This window comes from Cyprinus carpio, chromosome A13 (assembly GCF_018340385.1).
Source record: "Cyprinus carpio isolate SPL01 chromosome A13, ASM1834038v1, whole genome shotgun sequence".
Taxonomy (NCBI): domain Eukaryota; kingdom Metazoa; phylum Chordata; class Actinopteri; order Cypriniformes; family Cyprinidae; genus Cyprinus; species Cyprinus carpio.
In genome coordinates, this window is record NC_056584.1 from 6,009,739 (window position 1) to 6,037,368 (window position 27,630).

A 27,630-nucleotide genomic window follows, 5' to 3' on the forward strand; every position below is an offset into this window, starting at 1 on the left:
TTAGCATTCTTGGCTGTGCTTATCCAGTATTGGGTTTTGCGCTGCAGTGGATGTTAGTGCAGGGTGTGTATGTGTGTGTGTTGGGGGGCGGCCAGGAAGCGCGTGTGTCTGTGGTGATGGGCACGAGGGGAGCGTGTGCGGTGGGAGGAGAGGAATGTGCTCATGTCTCCGCCCGTATGAGCTTTGCCCGAACATCACAAGAATTCACCATTGCCCAGGGCCCAACCCCTACATGCCTTCAAACCCGGCGCTCACAGCCAGCCTCTTACATCACACGTCCTGTGTGCATTTCCACTAAACACACTGCTAAATTATTAACTCTTTAGCCAGTAAGTTATAATTATCAATATGCGAATCAAGTGTACACTTATGAGAAGTTCATTTAACCCCCATCTGACACGCTCACTTAATCTTGTGACTATTTCACATAAAGGCTGGTATGTGAGACACAATACGTGTGTAAGCTCATATTCATTGGCGCTGGAATGGGAAGCATTTTCCATGTAATCTGGCCAAAGACCTGTATTCCTGGAAACACAGAGCAAGCCTGGCTTTCCTGCGCTATCAGTGCAACAGCTGAAAAGTACAAACTGATAACAGAGAGCAGCCCAACCAACAACATGAAGCGTATTCTCTTCTCTCGTCTTTGAGTAAAGTATGAAAACAGGAATTTGTGAAAGCGTTGACGTCATACACATGCTTATTACACGTTCCATCTATAGAAATAGTGCTGCATAGTGTTTCACACGCGAAGGGGGATCGTTTTGACAATGTTGTAGTCTGGACATGAAACTTTTTATAAAAAAGCAAAGGAAAAACCTTTCCATTTTAGTACAATTGTTCTCGCACTATTGTTTGAATACACCTTTAGACTGCTCTGATATCTCTACATTTTTCTGAGGGTAGCACAAATATAAAGGGCTAATGTTACAAGTCATGTTTGTTTTCATTTAACACATACACTATATGGACAAAAGTATTGGGACACCTGACCATTACACCAACAGGGACTTTAATGGCATTGCATTCTAAATACATTGTATTTTATATGGAGTTGGTTATTGGTATGGATGTATAGTAGATTAAAATGTTTTTGTATGTATTTTAAATATATTTTGTAGTGTTTCTGTGGGAGTTTTTGCCCATTCATGCAGTAGAGCATTTGTGAGTTCAGACACTGATGTTGGACAAGAAGGCCTGACTGATAATCTCCATTCCAGTTCATCCCAAAGGTGTTCGAAGGGGTTGAGGACAGGGCTCTGTGTGGACCTGTGAAGTTCTTCCACACCAAACTCATCCAACCATGCATTGTTATGAAGTCTTGATTTCAAGAGTCCTGATAAAAAGATGTGGTGCAAATAACCTTGTCTTGTACATGCTGTACAAACTGGAGGAGTCTATTCTAGAAAAGCCTCCAAGCCTAATTCAGAAGCATGTGTAAATATTTGCAATCACAATGGTTTGGAAATGATATGATACAGCAAGAAATCTGAAAATGGGTCATGATTCAGTTCAACTTGTTTTTGTATGATTCACCATTGTTAAATATATGCACAACTCATTTTTAGTGTAATATAACAAAAAACTGAGACAACTAATAGAAACCATGCGTCTAACTTCATTACATTAGTCACTATTGTGACAGTAGCTCAAATTTGATTTCTAAATTTCTAACTTTTTCCAATAAGTAGTGGTGCAGTGTGACAAAATGTTGCATCACTGTCTCACACCAGTATACCAAGTAGAACTGAAGCAGTAAACAAACGGAATAGATTTCCCAGAATATCCTCACACTGGAAAATCTGATTCATTTTAGTGAACTGATTATTTCTTTTTAGCAAAATGTAAAAACAAAGAAAGAAAAAATGACGTTGGAGTGAAGTATGACCTGGACTGAGATTCACTCAGACACCTGCTGATTTGATCTGTCATGTTCTGATTCAGTGGGCATTGATTTATGCTGAAGAATGTGAGATCCACCAGGAGGCCATAGTGATCATTTCAATTGTTAACAATGGCTGTTTCCTAGGGTTGAGTTCATGATGGCAGTGCGACAGGTTCTGTGACTGTCTCCATCCTCCAGTCTTTGTGCTTCACCTCATGGGGGTCCTCAAACAGACACCACAGTGCGTGGGCTCCCTGCATGTGAAAACCAGAGTGGTCTAAATTTATTCCTACCATGAAACCCTATATTCCCTCTCCAGAACCCCTGTGGCTATGCTCAGAGCCTTGGTGCCAGTGAAACATGCAGGTGTGGGTTTCCCTTCGGTTTTAACCCCAGATGGGCCACATACACTCCCCAAGAGTATGCATGTGTGTCCAAGATCTCACTGGGGAGCAGGTGGAGTGTAATAGAAGGCCGGCCGGACAGTGTCTGAAGGAGCTGAGGAAGAGGTAACTAGATCCGTGTGAACCGAAGGATCATTCAGCCTCAGTATCCTCTCAGCCGTTTGCACTGCTAGAAAAACATTTTGCCAGCACAGAGAAGCGAGGACGGATTATGATCCAGTGAGGCTCTAGAGCACCAGGGTTGGCTGCAACATAGGCTTATTGGAAAAGCATGACTCTACCTACAGTATTTATTTCAAAACTCTAAAAACATATATTTACTGTACATACAATTCAGTATGTAGTTTCCAGTTAAAATGAACAATAGTGGCAGTAAAACTCCAACAACCTTTATTCGTTTACACAGCAAATAATCTAATGAAGACTTATTTTTGCATAGCTCCTTCCACAATACCATGTTATGACCTCAAAACAGTTTTTACTATAGTGCATGATATGTAAACTAATACATTTTGATGATAAATGCCTCCATATGTATTGCTTTTCTCACATTGTAAACTTGCTCAGTAGCTCACCTGGTGCAGCATTGCACTTGTGAGTCCCACGAAACACAATAAAAGAGCTCAAAAACTTGTGGAAGCTCAGAATGTGTTTTTATCTCACTTTTGCTTTTGTTAACACTATCCGTTAGGTTGGGTTTAATTTAGTGTACCGTATGTTATTTTCAAATGTGCGATACATACAACAGCTAACGCAATAAAACACTGCCAGATTCACGCTCGCCTGTTTCTGACAAAACTTAACTCTTTTAATGCCATTCACTGGACATGTCACTTTGAAAGTGTCGTAAAACGTGCACAAAGCAACGCAATTTTGTAGATTTGTTGCCACTGGCCAGTTTTTGTGACACTTTTTCATTCTCACTGTTTTTCCCACAATCAACAATGTTGTCTTTATTTACTCACACTCATGTCCTTCCAGCTTTGTATGGCTTTCTCTCTTTTGTTTTGTGGAACACAAGAGAAGATATTTTGAAGAATGTCTCAGTGTTGGTTTTTTTTAGTCATAGTCAGTCAGTCATACAGGTTTGGAAGTGAAATGAGGGTGAGTAAATGATGACAGAACTTTCATTTTTGCGGCAGTGTTTCTATTATCTATTTATATACTAATATATTTTAATTAATATTTTGAATTAGCTTTTCTTTTTATATTTTGTTTTTCTTTCTTCTCTTTTTAAATTTTTTTTTTAATTAAGATTTAGTCATTTTTATTAGTTTTCATTTACTTTTTTTTAAATATTGTATATATAATTAATATTTATAACAACATCTATAATTTTCATTTAGATTTTCATCTAATATTTATATTTTATAACTTATCCTATATTGTTTTACTTATTTTTATTTTTTTTATAACATTTATATAACTATTCAATCCACCAATGTACCATGACTAGTATAAAACATCAAGGCAGCTTTAAAATGTTCAGTAGGCACTGATAGTGTTGAGGAAGGACCAGGAACGGATATGATTTCTGATTTTTTATTTCACGTTGTGGCAGTAGTGACTGGCACAGACTCAAGTGCTGTCCGTTTATCTCTATCAGTTTTGCAGTGCAGTGGCAGTGCAGCTGGAAGCCCCTTCCAGGAGGTACTGGCCCCACTGACCTGCTCTATAATCCGTCTTTGCAGGCATGCACAGATCAGGTTTTCTCCATCTTCCTCAGCAGATCAATAGGCACAACTGACAGTTCTTCTGCCTTGCTTAGAAGCACAGAGTGACTTTGGGCATTGACCTTTGCCCCCAGCACACGTGTAAGACACAAACTCTTGCACCCAACAACTGAGACGCAGATTTGTCACATTCTCTAAGCGAATTTCACAGCTGAATACTCAAGAGACGGATCAGCCACAACTGAACCATCAAAGACCTCTGACGCTGAGTTTTCTGTAATCTACTCACCAGGATCCTGCTGGAGCACAGTTGGTAGAAACTGTTTGAGGAAATTAACAGCGCGTATGGCCAATTCTTGTGATTAGCTTGTACCAACATTATCTTTTGTAAATGCTTTATGTTGGATGTGTGCTTTGCTCTTAACTTGCCATATATCTAGTTTCACTGCTGCACATGCTAAACAGATATTTTATACAATTATATATGTATTATTACTGTACACTATAAACTATTGCCATTACTTTTACAGTATTTTCCAGTGAAATCAATCCAACCAAAGTCTGGTAGCACTTTATTTTACAGGCATTTTCTGCATGTACATACTATGTACTTATTATTGTGATTATAATAACACCGTATTTACTAGGTACTAACCCTGAACCTACCATTCAACCTAACCTTAACTCATGTAGTTACCTTATATTGCCAATTACTTTCATAGGTAAGTACATTGTAAGTACACATACAGTAAAATAAAGTGCAAACATAAGTCTTTATACAAAATAAAGCTGTAATCTGCTAAATGCACATACAAGGAATAAACATTCACATCATGATTTGTTTGTAAAGCAGCTTTAAAATGGTGTGTACTGTGAAAGCGCTATACAAATAAAGCAGCTCATTATGACTTCCTACTATAGTGGTTTACTTACATGGATTTTTAAATGGCTGATGTTTATATTAGTATCTAATAAGCATACATAATACAGTTAAGTGACTGCAAATTAGTTGTAAAGAAACTTTCTGAAATCAAAAGAAAACTTACATTACACATTTACTCAAAATTCATTAAAAATTTTTAAACAAAATGCCTAAAATGATATTTCTGTTATCAGTGCCCTTTAATAATGTATGCTCAGGCAGTGCATCTGAGATGTGTAGAAAAGTTATTCAGAATTAATAAAATATTTAAACTATTTGTTTTATATTGGGAACTTGGAAGTTATTATATGTATATTGAATTACTGCAATATACAGTAAAAAATAAATAGTGTATAAAATGTAATTTGGTAGTGGAAAATAAATATGTATTTACCTTGGGCTTCACATCTGTGTTTAAATAGCACACCACAGCCACAGAGCAGCAGAACTACAGTGAGTTTCATGGTGCAGACAATCTGAAACAATGAGACATTAACACATTAACATTCATAAAATTATCATTTATTCATTCATTCAATCAATCACAAACCTTTAGACAGTTGCTGATGACATATATTATGAATATATATTCACAGAATATAATTATAAAGTAAAAAATGAGGCACTAAAAACAAAGGATGCTTGGGTGCTGGCCAACCCATAATCTCCAACATGAGTCACAACAGCCCAGGATGAAGATCTCCGAGCACTTTCACTCTACCCAAACATCAAACAGAGCAACACCTGACCATGGACCAGCCGACAGACACGTTTAATAATTCAGCTTCATACTTAATAATTAAAAGCACTATGTGAATCTTTCATGGTGGACATTTACAAGACCGCACCACTCCTTCACCACCCTGTTAGTCTATTTACACGGATCACAACTTTTCTGAGGCGAGCGGTGACAGAAAAAACACTATGTCGAAAACCACTAAACAAAAAATAAAATTAGTAGCACTATGCAATTTTGTTTGCATAAAAAATTCATAAACATTAAAATAATGGCCAGATTTTACATTTTATATAAGAACAGCATTTATTCAAAATAGAAATCTTTTGTAACAATATACACTACCATTCAGAAGTTTGGCAAGGATGTGTTAAATTCTGAAAAGAATCCTGAAAAAAGTATCACAGGTTCCAAAAAATAAAAATAATGAATAAATAAATAAATAAAAATATTAAGCAACACCACTGTTTCCAACATTGATAATAAATCTGCACATTAGATTGATTTATGAAGGATCATGTGACAATGAAGACTGGAGTAATGATGCTGAAAATTCAGCTTTGCATCACAGAAATAATATTTTCAAGAATATTACAATAGAAAACCATTTTTTTAAATGGTAATAATATTTTACAATATTTTGTTGGTTTTGATTTTCATGAAATTTATGTTTTATATTTTCAATTCTACAAAAGCAACCTTATTGTCCGAAGTGTTGGTCTGAACAGAAATGCAGACAGGCTGAATGAGAATCTAATTCCACTGTCTGCCAGCAGGTGGCACTTATGGAACAACAGAAATATAGCTGTTTCCACAGTAACCGCTATAAACAAAGCATTGCTGTGCATATAAACACTGCGTTATTAGGCGATACACAGAGAGAAGATGCCATGGAAACTTCTGAAGACAGTCGGTTCCCCCTTATGCATTCATCTTATTCATTCATTCATACATTATTTCATATTTTCTCTCTGCACCGTGCCTTCCTTCATGTTTGCACACAAAACAAAACCTACTCTCTCTCTTTCCTTATTTGTTTATATTTTACGAGGTGGCTAATTCGTACAAAGACCGCAAGGGTTTAGGCTGTGATTTGTGCAGGACCTTTGTATGATTTCTGTGAGGGGTACATTTAGGGACAGGGTCAGGGGTGGTCCTTTGTATGAAATCCTACGAATTTGCCACCTCATAAAATATGTTTTTTATTTTTTAAGAGGTGGCAAATTCGTAGAGGTCATATGAATTCGTACAAATTAGCCACCTGGTAAAATATGTATGAATTGCCATGAGATAAATAAATTACATTTGCTACCTATTAGATTGTTTTATTTATGTCTACACCTACCCCAACCCTAAACTTAACCTTACAATAATCCAAATATAGTAATTAGCTGTTATTCAGCATGATAATATTGATGTGTGCATGCCCAGTAGGACAGTCTGTCCATAGCTGTATCCCTTCTAGCCCTGACCTGAAAGAAGTCAAGGCAAGTGTTTTCTACTAGAGAGATGAACTTCCTATGCCATGGACATAACTTTTCAGATCGTTTACACGCACAAACAGCAATATATACACTAAAAGGAGAATTTAAAAAATCTGAATCATAACAAGCGATGGATTATTGAGATATTTTGTAATATCTGCTTTGCAAACGACCTCAGTGAAGTCAATCTCACACATCTAGATGACAAAATAGCAAGAAGCATCTTTTTTGTTGTTTCCCATAGATTCATGGCGTGCTCTTGCAACCACTAATGCAAATGAATATGAGGAAAAGCTTTGAATGGGAAAGCTGAGAAGAGGTCCATTTCCATGATAGGAGGCTCTCTAGCGTTTCACAATAGGAAGCCTCCATCTATAGTCCTTGTGGGGATGCCATGTCAATTATCACTTTTGCATTCTGGCCGCTCTCATGCGCAGACACCTGGCAGTGAAAGCAAGCAAGTGAGCTATATTTGAACATTACTTTATTTCTCGAGCAGATCACTCTGTGATTGTCGAAGGTGCTATTTCCAGCCGCGTTTAATTAATATGTGTCACATCAGATGTGAAAAATACAGTCAGAAGCCTTTTACGCTATTTGACACTTTGGCAATTATCCAGGGGAACTGTCTTCGTTTTTTTATGGTCCATCTTTCAAAAAAACATCAAAATTCAATGAATCATCAAGCGATTCATTAAAATAGATATAGTTAAAATAGCCTACATTCCTACAACTGAAGGCCCTTTTGCTCTTACCACTATTATTATATTCTCATAAAAAGAACATTTTGGAGAAGCATGTTCAACATTCAAATTTCAGCAATAGAAATAAAAATGAAATGTGACATTTAACTAAAAGTCATTTTTGGGTATTTAATCAAAGTCAACAGGAAAGACACTTAAATGAAGTGAGGTTAAATGCATGAAGTATCTTCAAATCATTTAACATATCACTTGAATGAAGATTAATAAAGATTTACTCACACTCTTGACTTTTCCTCCTTCCATGGAATATAGAAAAAGGAATTATGAAGAATCTGTTAGTAGCTTTGTCAAGCTCCAAGCATTACAAAAAAATAATAATCATGATTTTAAAAAAGTATCTTTAAAGCTGTATGCAATATTACAGTCAAAAAGGCAGATTTGTGAGGAACTGACTGATGTTCAAGTCATTAATCACTTCCACTCCAACAAAACGCTTAAATTTTAGACTACAAAACCGGCCAGATTCGAAATTATTGATTAATGGAGTGCTTTTGCAGTGGGAATGAATTTGGGAAGAAGCAGCATAAAGATTCTTCAGAATGTCTTCCTTAGTGTTTTCAATGGAAATAATTACATAGTAACTTATTTTATCTAAAACTTCTTCATTTTTCATTTTAAAAATGTTTGATGTACACACTTCCAGATTTTGTGCCTATACTGTACGGGACACTTCTCTAAAAAGGCTTTAAGCAATAAAGAATTAGTGACAGACTTCAGAACTTGGAGGGACACTGGAGCACAAAATACACTTACGTACAAAATACAAACAAAAAACCTACAAAAATCTGAGCAAATGCACTTAAAAGCCCACTATTTACCAGGAAGCTTCCATGGAAACTTAATTGGCCCGTGGTTCCTTTAACCAGCATCTACCTCAGAATAACAGTAAATCTGTATTCCCACACCATTTCCATCTCAAATGATGCACAAACACTTTCCTGCTGTTGTGTAAAAAGTCAGATTATGATTCACAAGTTAAAGAGCCTGAGTTTGACCAAAATGTATTTCTGAAAATCTGGTATAGCCTTTTACAGGAATGCCTCCTTAAATAACAACACAAGATTATATATATATATTTAAAGTTACAGACTTCAGAAGGTGCTGCACAGCCAAGCTCTTTGAAACGGCATTGTTTTAAATGCTACAGAACAATTGAACTCTATTTTAACGATGAAAAAAGACAAACACACTTACTGACAAACAGATGTGACACACCTGAGCTGTTGGTGGCCCCTCCAGCAGAGTGTTGCAAACCTCAGGTGCTGATGAAACGGGACTCACATATCACACATACACCATTAGGAAGTAATGTAAAAGAAAATCGAGCACAACTTCACTATCCAGTCTCGTAGATATGCACACCCTCAAGATCAGCCTGCTAGTGAGACACGTTTTGTTGATAGAAATGCTTGTTTGTAGAAGCAGATAAGGTTCCACCTCCCCACTCAACAAGCCAACCTGCCCAAGGACTGGCTCTTAAAGAGACAGGCTTCCCTCAATACCACCATCCCACACAGCTCAAAGAGCAATCTATCATGGTAGAGTGATTACAAGATACAGTATAAACATCACATGTTTTTTTTTTGTTTTGTTTTTTTTATTCTCAGACCCTCAGCTTTGCACCATGAATCCTTTATGGCATTTCACTAATGCATGACAAGTCTTGTTGTTCAAGACCATCCGTGTAAACATTCTTTTGCACAGATGGACACATCTGATTAAGAGTGCATTGTATGCATTTTGCCGTCTTGTTATCAGAAGAGCCGTCTGGCAGAAACCTTGTGAAAGCTGTAGCGGTAATGGAAGGCTTTTTGCTGTTGCTGTAGCGACAGACAAGGCTCCTGATGTTGGGGGCTGATGTGCCCACACGTTCCTCTGCAGGCAATAGTGTGGAGAGGATCAGTTTTCAGCAGATTATCGCAACAACATCAGGCCTGTGGAACATTTGAAAACAGGCATCTACATGTCCACACCATGGTGATGGGAGACCGCACTCGCACATATACAGAATGCACACACTCACTCGCTGCCATACAAATATATCACTATAAATGAGGGCGTATGTAAAGACAGACATGTAGCAACCATCTCTCGGCTGGCGTTTTCTCTTTAGAAAGCTGAATCACTACTACTATCCTAAGCAGAATGGGTAGACAAGTTAATCGGGCTCCTAAGGGCTTATCCTGATAGTCTGTGAAGAACAGATGAATTAGGGAAGCACTCAAAGCTCATTTGTTTTGGTTGCTCACCTCATGTTTATACTGAGATAATGGCATGCCCATTTTTGCAGCCATTCAGCCTCTCGATTTTAAGCACACATTTGTATGTCTGTCCTGCTGTGGCCCGATTATGGTGTTTGTGTTGAAAATGGCAGTACAGTAATTAGGGTATTCAAATCTGCTGCTTTATGGCAAGTGCTTTCTGCTCTAGCTTTACATCATTATCCACTGCAGACCCAACAATTACGGCAATTGTGAAAATGGACTTTCATTTGAATATCACATGCAGTATCTGTTTTGTCATGTTCATCTTACACTCTAAAAAATAAAGGTACTAAAAGGGGGGTTTGTGATGCCACAGAAGAATGCCACACTATTTTTCCTAGTGTGAAGGACCTTTTAATAATCTAAAGAACTTTTGCACAATGGTTAGTTGTTGACATTGATGGTTCCATGAAGAACCTTTAACATCCATGGAAACTTTCCATTGCACAAAAGGTTCTTTATAGTGGAAAATAGTTCTTCTAATTAGTACAATTTTCTTCACACTAAGAAAAAATGGCTATTATTTAATAATAATAATAAAATTCTTGGAATTATGGACCCCCTAAAGAGACATGGTGATGGTTAAAAAAATGGGACAGGAGAACACATAATTCAATGCTTTTAAATTCCCCCAAAATATTTTGTTTTAGTTTGCATTGATTTACAAAAGTATGCATTTCTCTGAGAAACTTTGCATTTCCTCACAAAACATTTATGATAGAAAATTCTATTTCGGTGCTTTTGTGAACGAATGCAAAGTGGGAACACAATTTTTGCAAAAGAACAAAAGTGTTATACAAGTGAACACAATGTTTTTTGGGGAAACACAATGCTTTTGCAGGAGAATGCTAAGTTTCTGGTGACAACAATAGCTTACATATTTATAAGCTATTATATATATATATATTCACTAACAGTCTTTATCATCTAGTTTTTTTTTCTTCTCTTTTTTTTTTGGTAGATTTTCCCTCTTCTTTTCTGTTTTTGTTTCTCAGATCGAGGTTTCAGGACTCTTCGGGACAATTATTTCCCAAAAAATATTTGCCCTTCTGCCCCTACTGATTTGTGCTCTCTTTTTTGTTCTGAATTTTCCACATCATATGTCATGTTATCATCTTACTATAAAACTTCCATTTACAAGCAACGAACATGCCACTGCTTCCTCCTCCATCCCCCAACACAAAACACTTCAGAAATCCAAGCTGTTCTTTTTCCTAGTTTTTCCAGAGTAACCCTAGCACGAGTTAGATGGGAACTTTGATAGTCACGGTTTTTGTTTTGCAAAAAGAAGAGAGAGAGAATACAAATCTTGCTCAATTCTAGCACTGATATCAGCATTGTCTAGTAAATAAATTTGACATAATAACAGTAATAGCCTACATCATACTATTCAAACCATTATGATGGCATCATTACACAAAACACCAGTTTGTGGAACTATGACAATGTGCCTCAAACTGTATTTCACCGTGTTTGTGCCAACAAACAACTGCACTGAATCCTGTCCTCTGACTCATTCGCTATGAAGGCATGAACAGAAGCTAAGTGGGTGTTTAACAGCTTAAAGCAAAGCAGCTTGAATGATATGTATATTTGTCCTTCCGAGAAAATGGACTCACACACTCAGCCAATGTTAATGCTGCACCTTTGATATCTGTCCTGTTCGTCTATGAAGACTGGATCCACTTTAATAAACTAGCATGAAGCAGAGGATAAAAGCATCTTCAAAGGACCATGTTAGATAGGCTTTAAATACAACTCATCCCTGTTACACAGCATCTATCAAAGACAACTCACATTTCAAGCAAAGATAGGTTGCGAATATCACAGTATAATCCTGGTTTGTGTGTCCATGGTGGTCACTGTTACTATAGCAACTGAGAGAAGATGCCTTCTGTATGTAGACAGTAGAGTGAGATTGCCTGCTGGAGCCTCCTTTCCATTTCCAGCATATGGGGTTTACTGCTCTGCATATGACATGATTCAGATGGCAGTTTCACTCCATGAAGCAAGAATGTGTTGTGACAAGTAATGCAAATCTATCTATCTATCTATCTATCTATCTATCTATCTATCTATCTATCTAACTATCTATCTATCTATCTTACTTGAGTTTTAACAGACTCTGCTCTTATGCTAGACAGCTTAGTGAGAGCTAAAGTAGATTATGGAGTTTTATTAGCAAGTGATGGTATTTATAAACTCCATTTACAACCCAGTGATTTTTCCCACACCTTACAGACAAGTAATATATCCACCTGCAAATGTGAGCCTGAGATGCTATATAAGGCTACATGTGAAAAATACACTCAAGCCAACAAACCGAAAACTTGCATTGAGACAGGCATTGGGGGATTATTCTGGTTAGCTCAACTAATTAATTTAGAAATTTACCAGGAATAAGTGACCTCATTATGCAAACAAAATAGGAATTTCAATCAAGCATTAGAAAAAGAGCACTTTTAAGACAGCATCAGTAACTCCTATATAATATCTTCAGGGCCTAAGTGTGTTTAAAAAAATCATTTTGGAACACATTCCCACATGAATGGTTTTCACCTACCCTCTTCTTATAGCCTGAGCCTGGTGCTCCTTCCTGAGTGAATTTTAGGGTGAGTTAAGATCCACTGAGCGGCTCCCTGTGTTGATCTTACTGTGGTGTTGTTTTCTGCCTATGAGATGTGTCCCCCTGTCCTCAGCTAGTGTATGCTGGGCGTCTGTCTTTGAAGTTATTTCGGCATGTGTCTAAGTTGCAGACAGCATGAAAAAGGGGCTGCTTGACCTTCCCTTCAACCTAAACCTCCCTCTCGGATAAAGAACAAGGAGGTGCATGTGTCAATGCACTTCACAGCCTCTCACCCTGCCCTGCAGCTCTGACTCATGGAGCTGCTCATACCCCTGAGGACTTCACTAAAGGCAGAGCGACAGACGCACGTTCCTGCTCTGTCATCAAGCACGTTGCCCCATCTTCAGACTGAAGCAGTGTTAAATAAACCCCTTGATAAGATAGCCTCTGCTCCACTTAGGCAACCTGGAGGGTTATTTTTACTCTGAGAGTTACATGAGAATTTGAAAGATAAGGACTCTAATTCCTATTGTAGATGAAGCGAACCCTTTTCCCTCCTGGGACATTGAGCACATCCTGCACAGGTCAAATTCAATCTTGACTGTTTCCTGAGTAACTTAATGTTACTCCTGAAGTCCATAAGTTGAGAAATTAATTTTCCACTCTAGGGGTGCTGTAGTTGTCTTACACCATCCAGAGTCCTGCTTAATCTTTTATAGTCCCTTGGTGCTGCAAGGCACTGTATTTCCAGCACTGTATTTTCAAAGACTCAGTTTAGGAAATGGAAGCGAGCTTGGCACTTAATTTCAGTCTCTAAAAGGCTTCTTTGTGAGGCAAGGGCAATCCACAGTGAGGGCTTCTCTGGTCTTGGCACCCAGGACAATTTTTTATTTTGAAGATGCAAGGTTTAGAGCCTTCCAAATCCACTTGACATCTGACTGTGTGCTGAGTCTCAGTCCTTTTGTAAGCTCAGCCTCTCGTTGATAGGTGGAAGCACTAAAGCTAGATTGGGTGAAACCTGACACAGATTGATAGAGCAGCTGGACCCAGACCCAGCTGAAGTAGTACAGAAGTAGTCCTAAAAAGAAGAAGCACTTAATTTTACAATCCTGTTTTGCATTTACATATGAATTTTACTATAGTAATAACGATACTGTGTAAAGGTACTAACCCTAAACCTTTCTTGAAGTACACTGTAAATGCACAAACTGTAAAATAAAGTGTAACCAAAAGACAAAGTAATGCAAAGGTCTTCAACCCTCCTTTTCAATACTTGCTGTCCTGTTTACTTCCAACCTGCTTTAACACACCTACCTGTTATTTTCAAGTCAAGTCACCTTTATTCTATAGCGCTTTATACAATAAAGATTGTGTCAAAGCAGGTTCAGAGTGATAAACAGGAAAACAGCAGAATCAGTTATTGAAACTCACCTATGGAGACAATTCAGATTCTGTTGTAAAGCAGTTCTAAAAGACAATAGAGTCATTATTTAGCACAAGTCAGTTCAGTTCATCACTTTGAAACAATGTCAATTTAGCTGTAAACATTTCTACACAAGGTGACAATGTAGTTATTCAGTTCGAATAATTTCAATGTTGATTCAATTCAGTTCAATATCAGTGTTGATGTTGCAAGATGTGATTCAGCTGTTCAGCTCTACAGAAGATAATGGTTCCATCATCCAACTTAATTCAGTTCAAACTTTGTTCTCATGCGATGGTGTCCATCAGTGTGGTCATATCAATACATTTCTGAAAGTTAAGCATCTTTAAGACCCCAGCTAAACAAGCCAGAAGGCGACAGTGACAAGGAACCCAAACTCCATCAGGTGACAGAAATGGAGAAAATAGAAAAAAAAAACTTGGGATAAACCAGGCTCAGTTGGCATAAACCAGTTCTCCTACGGCCTAAGTGAACAAATACAATGTGACTTTAATTGAGGTATGTTACACCGGCATTATGTGGGAAAGGGAGAGTTGTAGAAGACGTTTTTTAGGTCAGGCTGGTTCAGGTGTGTTTGATTAGGGTTGGAACCAAACTCTGCAGGACAGTAGCCTTCCGGAAGCAGGGTTGAAGAACTCTTACATAAAGTGCTCTGGATCTCGGAAGTTAGAGCTGCTAAAAACAGGGGTGTCCAATTCGTCTTCTGGAGGGCCACTATCCAGCACACCTTAGCTCTAACCCTATTCAAACACACCTGAACCAGTCTAATCAAAGTAGCACTCCAAGAGCAGGATAGGATACCCCTGTGCTAAGTAACAAAAGGTTTAAACTTTTCCTTCACACTTTAAAGATATTTGTTTTGTAATAAGATCTTGCACAGATCATTAGTACCCTTCCTCCAGGATGCTCCGCTCCTATCAGTCATTTCTGGATAGGGATTGGTGCACTTACTGTGCCACGGTCAGACTTCTTCTTCTTCTCATGTCTGCATCGTGATAGGATCATGGCCCAAGGGACGTGGCCCCATTGTTATAAGCTAATCTTGGAGATCATTGTTATAGTACATTAACTGGTGGCTGAGAGGCAAGTTGGGAAACTGTGTGGTCTGGAAAGAGGGTGGCTTGGGCTAATTTTGACCAGGATGGGTGGTGGCTCTGAAATAGCTGGCGGTTGAGAGGTTGCACATTTAGATGTGCAGTGCAGCTGTGGGATGTCTTCTTTTCTAACTGCTGGTAATCTGTACACAATGCACAGTTGAGAGTGATCCATCAGGAGGCTAACCGTGCGTTCACACCGACGTCGTGGAGAGCGTCAAAGTGGCTGGAAGTCATTCATTTTCAATGTGAGCCGGCGTTGAGCAGCGGTGCAGCGTGACTTGGACGTTGAGAGCGTAGAGGAAAGTTGAAATTAGGGCAACGTTATGGTAATGAGCTATGACGCGGTTCGGCGGCAACCAATTAAAACATAGAAACGAATCTTTCTACAGTGTTGTTAGCGGGGCAGCCAGATCGATTTTTGACACTCTCGACGGTGGCGGTGTGAACGCACAGTAAGTGGTTGATGGCTTTAGTATTGAATGACTGTCAGAAATGGTACTGAGGTGCTTCTCTAGCCACCTGGCACAAAATGCATGCCTGTTTATGCTGGGATGAGAATGGAGAGGAACGGCCTGCACAAAAAACAACACACATTCTGCGCCAGTGGCAGCCTTGACCCCAGAGCAGCTGAGGCTAGAGAAGAAAACAAAGGCCAGTGGGCATTTGTAACCTTGAAGTCCGTAGATGACAAGAATACACACACCCATTTTTGTGGCCTGTTATGTGTGAGCCCAGCCCCTTCACGCTGCTTGTCCTAAATTCAGATGGCCTCCAAACATGCAAAGCCTTGTAGTTTAGTATGTGATGCTCTCCTTAAAGGTGTCTTTTTATTTAACTATTGATAAATGAAAGCGAGACAAACACAGAGCCTGTTTACAAGATACTTTTTTAGTGATCGGATCACAAGTGGTCAGCCTAGAAGCATTAGAGTTTCCACCTGATAAATGCATCTGCCGTGACTACTTGCATTCAGATTTTGAGACACTCCCCACTTATTTCGTCACACTTTCTGTACATCCCTTTTGCAGGAGCATGCAAATACTATTGAATATACTTGGCTTACAAGAATATTTTCGGCTTACAAACAAGTAGCAAAAGAAGCAAATAAGAAGAATAGAGGGAGGCAGCTGTGATTTCTTTCATAACCTTGTGTTTTGGTACAACGTTACAAAGTTTGCTTGTTTTGTTGGGCTCTCTAACAATGCATCCCAGAATGGTCACATGTTTTAGGTGAGTGGGTGGCATGTAGGCGGCACATTCAGGACGGATGATTATTTACATGATGTGATCACATAAATTTTTTGACTACCTCCATAGTCCATATATGGTTTTTTAGTTCTGTTTCCACCTGGTATTAGGGCTGCAACAAACAATTATTTTGATAATCGATTAATCTAATGATTGTTAGTATGATTATTTAGCTGTTTAATCAGTAGACTTTGATTATTCAGCTTTTGCAATTAGTTAAAATATTGAGTTATACATATTGTAACAAATAAAGGCAATCACTTCAGTTTTTGAAATTCATTATGTAATTACAATTATTATACAATTAATTTATACAAATAAATATATTTGGCACAAAATGAGATGATAGAGAAACTCTCTCATTCACCATTTAATTGGCTATATGAAAAAGCCACGGAATTAAATCATTCTGCCTGACATCTCCTTTTGTAAATCATATGGATAAGAAACAAAATAAAGGTAAGTGATAAGACGTATTAGTTTTGGATAAACTATTTAATTCACAACATAATCTCTCTTTAAATACCTTATAGGGTTATGAGAATCAAAGCAGTCCTGAGCTAGATCAAGTTTTGATCTCTACAAACCAAACGATCTCTTTAATGAAATAATATTTTTTTCCCCACTACTAAAATTTTTTATAATTAGCTAGCTCCACACTGGATGATTTATAACAGAAAATCAAGTTGTTATTCTAACTGAAAGTGACACTGACTCTGTTTTTTTATGTAATACTGTAAAGCTGCTTGATTCTACTGCATAAAGTACTATATAAATAAACTTGACGTGACTGGACTTTACTGGAGTACTGAACTGCAGAGCTGCAAACATCCACATCACTGTAATCAGATGCCTTCTCAACTGCTTTCTCACCGCTGTCAGTTTTTTAATGTGATTATTTTGTTATTGAGAGGAAAGCGCACAGTATATATTTACATAATCATCCAAACGTCGCTCAGTAGCATTTGCTCTGAACTGAAGCCCTGTGTCTTCTTCTCTTGAATTGCATCAGGAGAGCTGAATTACGACAATTTGTCGACAAATTTGTTTGTAATCGTTTCAGCCCTACCTGGTATTAAGGTGTGTTTTAGGTGATCTGTTTACAAGTGGTCAACCCGAGACGCAGTACTGCAGGGGTGTCCAATCATGATGGTGGGGGGTGATTGTGGTGTGGAGTTTTCCTGTAGAGTTCAGCTCCAAGGTTTTCAGGACTTGCAGAAATGTATTCTGGGACAAATGGAGCTTAACTCTGCAGTGTGTTGAGGCAAATTGGAGCTATTTTTCCACCTGCTACAGGACACCGGCCCTCCAGGACCAAGTTTGGACACCCCTGCTGCAAATACAGGTGCTACACACATGCACTAGAAAATTTCATCCTCATCCAGGATCTCTCCAAAAGTTACCAACATTAAAGAGATCAGTATTTATACCACTGAAACTCTATCTACAATCTCAATTAGGAGTGCCAATGGTCCACTTGAGAGATAGGTGGCGGTAATACACTTATAAGTCTGCGATCCGCAATAAAGCAAGAAGAAGAAGACGCCTCACGCACTTTCTGCTGACAATGCAAACAAGAGGATGTGCTCAGGAGAGTTCTAACAGCTTGGACATTGCATGAATCAGAGGTAAAAAATTATATAAATACTGTTCAGTGCTTTTGCACAGACCGATCGTTTTGTGTCTTTACACATCAATGTATCGTCACAAGCCGCAGGGTTTAATTTGGTTTTGTTTGTGGTTTTTTTTTTTGTTTTATTGTATGTTTTAGCCATGATTCCCATCCAGTTCCATCATAAGACTGAAAGACTGCAACGGTTTGAGCTAAAAATCTTGGTTTGTGTTCTACTGAAGAAACAAAGTCACCTACATCTTGGATGCTTTGGGGGTAAGCAGATAAACATCAAATTTTCATTTTTGGGTGAACTATACCTTTAAATATTTTTGTGCTTGTTTAAGCTAAAGTTGTGGGGAACTCTTAACCCCCTCACACAAGAGCTTGTTACAGTGTTTTTGTTTGTTTGTTGTTGTCCAAAAAATTCTAGCTGCATATGTGAGCTGAGCGTACAAAGTTTGCATAGAAAAATCAGTACTGTACGCGTATACTATGCTGATGATGTACACATACCTTAGTGTACACATAAAAAACCATGTAGACTTTAGGCTTGAGAAAAAATCGTGCTGTGCACATACAGTATTCAGATGATGAAATGTATGTCACGCAATCTTTATGCATATCCTAGCTTTTATTTATTTACTATTTTCTCTCGAATTTATGAAAACACAAATTAGTCAGGAAATAGACGGGAATGCAAAATATAAACTTAATTTTCCTTAATATTGATTTCCTGGCTTGTGCGATAATGTGCACTTGGATAAAGTTGAGTGACAAGCAAAGCAGCCTACTCTGTAATCTGAGCTCTCTTTCCTTGGAAACATCAGTGTTTTTGATTTATGATGTACTTGACCTTTCCACCCCAACCAGCTCTTAGAGTCTCCGAGGACAAACAGTTGCATGATGCAGTGCATGAACTTCGACAGTTGAACTAACAAACCTTATGCGAGAGTATGATAATGTTGATATTAGGCAGTGCTACAATTCAACCACTTTGTCTTTGACTGCCTGTACTAATCTTAGACAGCTCATAACAGATTAATGCAATTTCATCATATCAAACTGTAGAGGTTCAGTAGAGCATTAAATAAATCAGTATAAAGAAAAAGTCTAAGCTTTATAGATTTTTGGGGGGTTTCAGTTTTGTATGAGTACTCTTAAAACTCATTTTCGTATTTACTCAATTTTAATATAATCATCAAGAGCGCTCTTTAAAAGATCAATGGAATCCTTTCAGAAGCAATTCAGTGAGGAGACACTGACCAATCCTCCCTGGTCATGTAAACATTTAAGAGTATTGACCGATGTCCTCTTCCCTTTTTAGGCTAAACGATACTGAAGTGTGAATAAGAAAGGCTGTCTTGAGTCACCATCAAATATGAATGAATGTTGTATGTCTGGAAGGCACGTACTGCATATACAGTAAGACAGCCTACATCTGTTTGACATCTGATCTTTACCACCACAGTGCAGAGAGGTGATGAACTACATAATTTATTCTTGTACAGTATGGAGTTTCTACGTTCTACATCAAAAAGGACTTATACAATTCTGCAAACTAAAAAAACTATGCATATTATTTTAATATTAATTTTGCATGTGAAACTGTATCTCAAAACACCTCTTCCAACCACACAGGGGCTCCAATTCTAGCTTTTATTAAAATATTGTGACACCACTGGAAATGCAAGAAAATGTGGGTTTAAGAATAAAATGGCAATATGCTATGTTTAGCCAAGCAATGTCTGTAAATCGACAAAAAGCTTGAGATACATCCAGCAAACCTGGTTTGTTAAAGGGTTGTGTTAGCCTGAAGTGACATGGCCACTGCATTCTCATTTATCTCAACGGCAGCTACTCAGCTGACACAGAAGTACTGTAAACAAAAATTAAAGATGATTTTTGCCCCAATAATGGTGTAATCACTGTAAACCAGCCAGGGTTAAATAACTAAACATGCTAACCAGCCAAATCCTTGTATCAACTATTCCAGATAAACCTGTCTTTAAATAGCACATCTAAGCCTACTAATTTTATTTTTCATCTTTTTGTCAATGAATCAGACAATAAGTAACATTTCATATCATTTGATCTTGATGAAAATATCTTTCTTGAAATTGCATTCTTGAAATTGCGTGATGAAGAAAGCCTTTGCGTACTTCTCATCATATGCCAAACAACTCTTTCACTCTAGCACACGTGTCTGCTCTTGCTTTAAAGTGTTCAATTATATTTAAATGCCACAAGCTCAAAAAAGCAAAACATTTACCTGCGCTCAAGTGTAAAATGAGGGAAACCTTAAACCGACAGTACCAAATAATCCCCTTTTTCTTCTTTTTCCTCCAGATCACCATCACACTCTTCTAAGACAGTGAGGCTGTTTAATGCCCACTGCAATATATCAGCTTATTCACTCAGCCCTCGACTGCAGCCACCTGTTGGGCGATCCTCTTCCAAACGTCACACTGATATTAAATGATAATGCAGATGTGACATTGCCAGTGTGTGAGACACATAAAGGCCAGCTAAACATTAATAGATCTCTGAGTGTTTAGTGCTGAACAATATTAGTCAGACGCAGACACACACTGAATGCAGTCACCATCTAGGCAGTTTATCATCGTATAAGGGAAAGTGTGAGGAGATATATAGGCTATCCGATCTCTGATTTCACACACTATTAAGTGACAGCCACTGTAAATGAGGGGGGAGCTCTAGATCTGAGATGCGTCTGTGAATTAAATCAGGAAGTGATAAAACCAGGCTAGAGTTAATAATCCCACCAGTCAAATGTGGATGTTGATCTACAGTGTTTTACAAACAGGGCTGATGTAAATGGTCACATAAGCTGTTTAAATCCAGTTTGCTCATCTGAAAGATGAATTCTGTCAAACCTCCATAGAGGGAAGCATATGAAACTGGTCACAGTTCAGATACAGCTACAGTTTTATATCTAAAACTATTATTTTGCTAATATTGCTAGTTGTAATTAAGTTTCCATTACAATGTAAAACCTAAAGTTGTCATTAATAAAAAAATATATTATATTATTTTATTAAAATAGTAACTGTAGTAATTCATCTAGTGATTTATAATTAACTGAAATGCCATATTTGAAATCAGAGCTTATGTTCTTTAGACAAATTTGGCATGGATAGCAATATGTAGTTGTTTTTAGCCAATCTTTTAGTTTTGAGCTGTATTGATTACTGTTGTTTTGTTAGTTTGTGTGAAACCACAAAAGGTCATAAAAACTCCCTCTCTGGTGATCTTAGGATCTGCTAAATTCAAGCCATTTCTCTCCATGCAAAATTGCAATCACATTGAAAAAAAAAAAAAAAAAAAAAAGTGCATTATCTATAATCAGTAATGCACAGCTCACAAAAGTCACTGTCAAACCAAGCGCTTTCTATTGGTCAACACAATGAATTTGCATTACCGGCTGAAATGGATACAAAATATGTGTGGGGAAATCTTTTTTTTCACGTTAAATTCCAGATTGCATGGATTACTTTAAAAATGACTGAATTTCACCAGTTACGATTCACCTTAATATGGTTAATGTGAATGCATTAATATGACAATTTGAACAATTTTGTTCTAATTCCTAGTTCAAATGAGTCAAATAAGTCAGTTTACATCGAAGGCAATTAGTCTGCATGACAAGATTTCAAAGTATTGTTACATTAAATCAAACGAATTAAAAAAAAAGTATTCTTCTTATCCATCTTTATTTTTTGTATCTTTCATCTTTCTATTAGGTTCGTTTGAGCCATTTTTTGACTCCCTACTGATAGTTTCCCACAGTTATTTTCCATGTTTGGCAGTGAACAGCTTAAATTGATTTAGTGTTAAAGTGTTAAATGAAACTGTTCAGATAGTATATGCACACACCATCTGTCTGCTTTAAATCATTTATAGTCTGATTCTGAGAAGGAGTCTTCAGCATGTATACGGACTAGATACCAGGCACCACCATCATTTACAAGCCCTGACTATTACCTCATACCTCTGTCTCAGACCTTAATTCAGAAGCAGTTGTCAGCCAGTTCACACGTCCAGGCCTCTGATGTACCCTGGTATAAATACCCCCTCACCCTCTAGCTATTTTGGAAAAGTGCAAGATTTGGAGGAAAGTCTCACGTGTGTGTTTCTCCCCGTGACGCCCAAAGGAGCCCTGCGTCACCATTAGACGCTTATAATAACTGAACACCTGATCCCTGACTGCTGAAGGTGGGGGTGAAGATGCCTCGTAAGACATTGTGAATCAATCAGACAGACAGAAACGGTGACAACCAAGGGCAGCGTGAAAGTAGGGAGATTGTCATGTGAAGACAAATGCTGCTAAGAAAGTGTGAACACAAAAGGACTCAAAACCATCTATAAAACTTACAAAATAAGCATTTTATGTTTAGATTTCCCTACCAAGATTACAAGAAGTTATATGAAAACAGGCTGTTTAAACTATAAATACTCCCTACCTTAATGCAACAGTTCTCATTGCCATAATGTATTAAATATTAATGCAATTAGAATTGTGCTTTGCAGGAAATGTGCATAATTGGCATAAAAAATAATATCCGTATGCATTACAAATTAAAGCAATAAGCCCCAAAAAACCATGGTTTTAGAAAAGCTATAAGGGGCGTTGTTAGGCATGAGGCCTCAAAGGGTTTTTGCCCTTTAAAAAAAAAAAGGTTTTTGCCCTTTAAAAAAACAGACACAGCAACACAGATGTAGTGGCACAGTCATACTGATGTAATGATGTCATGGGTGCGTGTTTATTGGGTATTTTACAACAGCTTTGAAAGTGATTCAGCCAATCTTTTTTATAAAAATATTTCTACAATAGTTAGTCCCAGTGTAGCATTCCCAGAAACAATTCTCACTCTTTCTCTATGTTACATTGTTCTGCCAGTGTGAAAAAAAAAAAAACAGTATTTGAAGAAAAAAAAAGAAATAATAAAAAAAAAAACACCTATTTGAAAGCAGTAGTATGTTCGACCTCTCAAAAAGTAGGCATAAAGTATCTGGATGACGTACTACTGCAAGATTCTGAAGTGTGACACTTTACTGTCCCAGGAAGCCACAGAAGAGGATTAGTGTTACATTCATACAGATTACATTCATACTATGCACTTTAATACTATAGAGAACATACTTTTTAACATTAGCAAAATAAGTACTGATTCAAAAGTTTTTAATTTTGTAAATGACTAAATATTAACATTTTTTTATTGAACTATTGTATAAGAGTATCACACAATCAGGCTGCCTCCATGTTACTCCAATAACTTCCCAGAAACAGCCCAAACTGTCATAGCTAGGCTTTTTCAAATTAGTGACACTCTTTTAAACTAGCAATGGTAGATCCTGTGGTGTAAGGAAGTAGTTCCATGCACATTGGGGTTTTTTGGACCCTCCCTGGTTTTTCCTTAATTATTTGCTTGCGTGACATGCAAGAACGAACGTCACTAGTTCATGTTTGTTACGCCAGCACATTTGAGTTTCTTTTACGATGTCATGAACTTGAAACGTTAACAGGTGCATCTCAATAAATTAGAATGTGGTGGAAAAGTTCATTTATTTCAGTAATTCAACTCAAATTGTGAAACTCGTGTATTAAATAAATTCAATGCACACAGACTGAAGTAGTTTAAGTCTTTGGTTCTTTTAATTGTGATGATTTTGGCTCACATTTAACAGAAACCCATCAATTCACTTCAATTCACAATTCATCTCAACAAATTAGAATATGGTGACATGCCAATCAGCTAATCAACTCAAAACACCTGCAAAGGTTTCCTGAGCCTTCAAAATGGTCTCTCAGTTTGGTTCACTAGGCTACACAATCATGGGGAAGACTGCTGATCTGACAGTTGTCCAGAAGGCAATCATTGACACCCTTCACAAGGAGGGTAAGCCACAAACATTGATTGCCAAAGATGCTGGCTGTTCACAGAGTGCTGTATCCAAGCATGTTAACAGAAAGTTGAGTGGAAGGAAAAAGTGTGAAAGAAAAAGATGCACAACCAACCGAGAGAACCGCAGCCTTATGAGGATTGTCAAGCAAAATCGATTCAAGAATTTGAGTGAACTTGACAAGGAATTGACTGAGGCTGGGGTCAAGGCATCAAGAGCCACTATACACAGACGTGTCAAGGAATTTGGCTACAGTTGTCGTATTCCTCTTGTTAAGCCACTCCTGTGGTGTCTTTCCTGGGCTAAGGAGAAGAAGAACTGGACTGTTGCCCAGTGGTCCAAAGTCCTCTTTTCAGATGAGAACAAGTTTTGTATTTCATTTGGAAACCAAGGTCCTAGAATCTGGAGGAAGGGTGGAGAAGCTCACAGTCCAAGTTGCTTGAAGTCCAGTGTTAAGTTTCCACAGTCTGTGATGATTTGGGGTGCAATGTCATCTGCTGGTGTTGGTGTTTTTTGAAAACCAAAGTCATTGCACCCATTTACCAAGACATTTTGGAGCACTTCATGCTTCCTACTGTTGACCAGCTTTTTGAAGATGCTAATTTCATTTTCCAGCAGCTGCCCACACTGCCAAAAGCACAAAAATTGGTTAAATGACCATGGTGCTGGTGTGCTTGACAGCAAACTCACCAGACCTGCACCCCAGAGGGAATCTATGGGGTATTGTCAAGAGGAAAATGAGAAACGAGAACAAAAAAATGCAGATGAGCTGAAGGCCACTGTCAAAGAAACCTCAGCAGTGCCACAAACTGATCACCTCCATGCCACGCCGAATTGAGGCAGTAATTAAAGCAAAAAGGAGCCCTTACCAAGTATTGAGTACATGTACAGTAAATGAACATACTTTCCAGAAGGCCAACAATTTCATTTAAAATGTTTTTTTAAGTGGTCTTATGAAGTATTCTAATTTGTTGAGATTTTTGTTAAATTGGTTGGTTTTTGTTAAATGTGAGCCAAAATCATCACAATTAAAAGAACCAAAGACTTAAACTACTTCAGTCTGTATGCATTGAATTTATTTAATACAAGAGGTTTCACAATTTGAGTTAAATTACTGAAATGAACTTTTCCACAACATTCTAATTTATTGAGATGCACCTGTAAATAGTTATCATTTGTAATTTCTTTCAACCTGTTTCCCTAGCTGGTGGAGTGCCACGTTCTGTTCCAACCCTAATTTTATCCAGCTAATCAATGCATTCAGGATTACTTGATTAATACATGCAAGTGTGTAGATATGTAGATAATATATAGCCACACGTCTGTAATATTCAGCATTTACACTTTACATTATAAACAAGTTTATTTCTTCTTCAAGCTGCACCTGAGCACATGTTATGCCTCCCTAATGCAATCTGGTCTTTGTGTGCAGCTCAGTGGTGGTGAAGGTGGTGAAATGAGGTGCTATTTCAAGTTTGACATGAGGCTCTTGGCCTTTGAAGTCTAAAGTACAAGAAGGTTACTTTCATACCAATGCTGTCATCTGTCAACAACCATATATTGAAAGATGAGCAGCGTTTCTCTCAGTCCTGCACAATCTAACAGAGTTTTCCATTAGAGATAGGACCTTAGGACAGACCAATATCCCAGGCCTTGAAAAAAAAAACAGCATATGCTGGTTAGGTATGTTTTGAAGCTGGGATGCTGGCTTAAGCTGGTCAAGTGCTGGTCCTAAACTGGTCCGACCAGCAAAGGACCATCTTAAACCAGCATCCCAGCTTCAAAACATACCTAACCAGCATATGCTGTTTTTTTTTCAACAGGGCACTGATGGCCATAACAGAGGTACTGGGGTCAGAGCGAGAATGGCAGCTGCAAACGTCCAGAGTCCCCTGAAAGTGATGGGCATCCTCACCATTGACGTTCTGCAATGCATTGTTCTAAACAAAATGGTTCATTTGGGTATTGTCTTGCCCTCTGAAGAGTTAAGCTACACTTGTGCTACAACCTCTCTAAGGTCCCTATCGAGATCGACCTGTCTGTCATTGTTGCTTGTAAAAATAACCACATCATTCTTCAGAAAGCAGCTGCCTACATGACTGCAGGGCGACAATCAACCAAGACAAGGAGGAACAAAATAGAGCAGCTCCCTGATTACTGATGGCTGCTGCCTGATAACAGACAGCTTTGCGTAATCGGTGTTAATGAGCGTCTGCCATCTTTTAGCCTAATCAATAACCCCTGCAATTACTACAAAGAGACACTGCACCGATTATTTGTATGGCAAAATCAGGAGTTATAAGAGGAAACAGATAATAAGCTACTAATGAGGAATTAGTCAAGAGTATGGCAAAATCAGGAGTTTTGATTGGGATGAGTTTTTAGACTTTTATAAAGTGTAGAGTAGTTGTAAAGCTGTACACACTATATAGAGTTGATTTATTGGTGGAGGGGGGTAGGATGTGTTTTTAAATTTTTGTTTCCTACAATGAATTTTAGGCAAATTTACAGCTAATGCAGTGCTCTTTTTGTTTTCGGTTTTATAAAGTATATCATTATTCGTTACTATTTCGGAGTGTGTAACCACTGCACTCGCATCAGTGTGAGTGTACTTTGAATTATAATGATGAATAATAATCAGTTGCGAAACCTTTTTGTAAACCCGTTTGACCAAATGGATAAAAGGACTGATTCACTCGCGAATCTAGCATCGCTACATCTAATTCTAAACAGAAAACACATAACATGACTGCTAGAATATTATCAGGAAAAAATTATTATCAGTTTGCTATACGGTAACCTCTATTGTCAGACACTTTTATCAGTAATATTTTTCTGGACCACAGCTGTATTTCACTTTGGCTTGTGTACCATGCCCTTAAAAGGTTATAGCGACCCCCCTTTAGTATTTTGATTACCTTTCAGGCTTTCACTAGCCACAAAATTTACAAAACATTTCTAATCTGACTTCAATTGTTATGCTAGTAATATAATTGGCAAAAACAACCATATAAATTAAAATTAAAAAAAAAAAATAGAAAGATCACGTCATTTGATAATCATTTGATTAATGTTGAACTATGTGATGTGTACCAGAAACATACATGAGTAAAACTTACTTGAGATTCCATTAGTACAGTACAGTAGCTATTATATTTTGAAAGAGCTGGTATCTGTGACCTCCTGTGGTGCTCAAAGTTTAGCTGTAGTGTTGATCTTTCACAGCAGACAGAGTCTTTGAAGTGAACTACTTGTAGTACTCAAGGTATTATCAAGCTCTAGGGCCAAACCATTAGGAGATCTTTGTTCTTCCGTCAAGTTGAATATGTTTGGAACAATAATGAAAAGCTTACCCACTCAGAAGAGGAAAAAATGTGTGCTTCCAATACATAAAACAAGATTTTGCTTAAATATACATAAAAAATGCAATTTTATCATTTCTGCAAATTAAGAATATAATCAAACCAATGAAAGTTTCTAAATCACGTTTATATTTAAAAAGTAACATGGTTGACAATGAGATTTGTAAAGTCTTGCTGTATGTTTCTGGCATTAAAATATATGAAGATTCTTTCTGAGGCACCTGTCACTATCAACGAGTAGAAT

The 27,630-nt window shown here is 37.7% G+C and overlaps 1 protein-coding gene across 8 annotated transcripts in view; it reads right to left on the reverse strand.

Annotated features, from left to right (window-relative positions):
* LOC109068633 (protein delta homolog 2-like) overlaps nucleotides 1-27,384 on the reverse strand; it is a 32,842-nt gene extending 5,458 nt beyond the window's left edge. Inside the window, exons 1-3 of one of the 8 annotated variants that reach the window (XM_042768468.1) lie at nucleotides 9,084-9,374; nucleotides 8,088-8,104; nucleotides 5,279-5,360 (exon numbers count right to left, since the gene is read on the reverse strand). In XM_042768468.1, coding sequence (XP_042624402.1) covers nucleotides 5,279-5,348 — 70 coding nt within the window. In that variant the 5' untranslated portion in view covers nucleotides 5,349-5,360; nucleotides 8,088-8,104; nucleotides 9,084-9,374. Of the gene's footprint in view, nucleotides 1-5,278; nucleotides 5,361-8,087; nucleotides 8,105-9,062; nucleotides 9,375-27,143 lie in introns of those variants that run through there. The other 7 variants (XM_019085398.2, XM_042768463.1, XM_042768462.1 and 4 more) reach the window with 7 other exon arrangements.
* Between the last annotated feature and the right edge of the window lie 246 nt (nucleotides 27,385-27,630).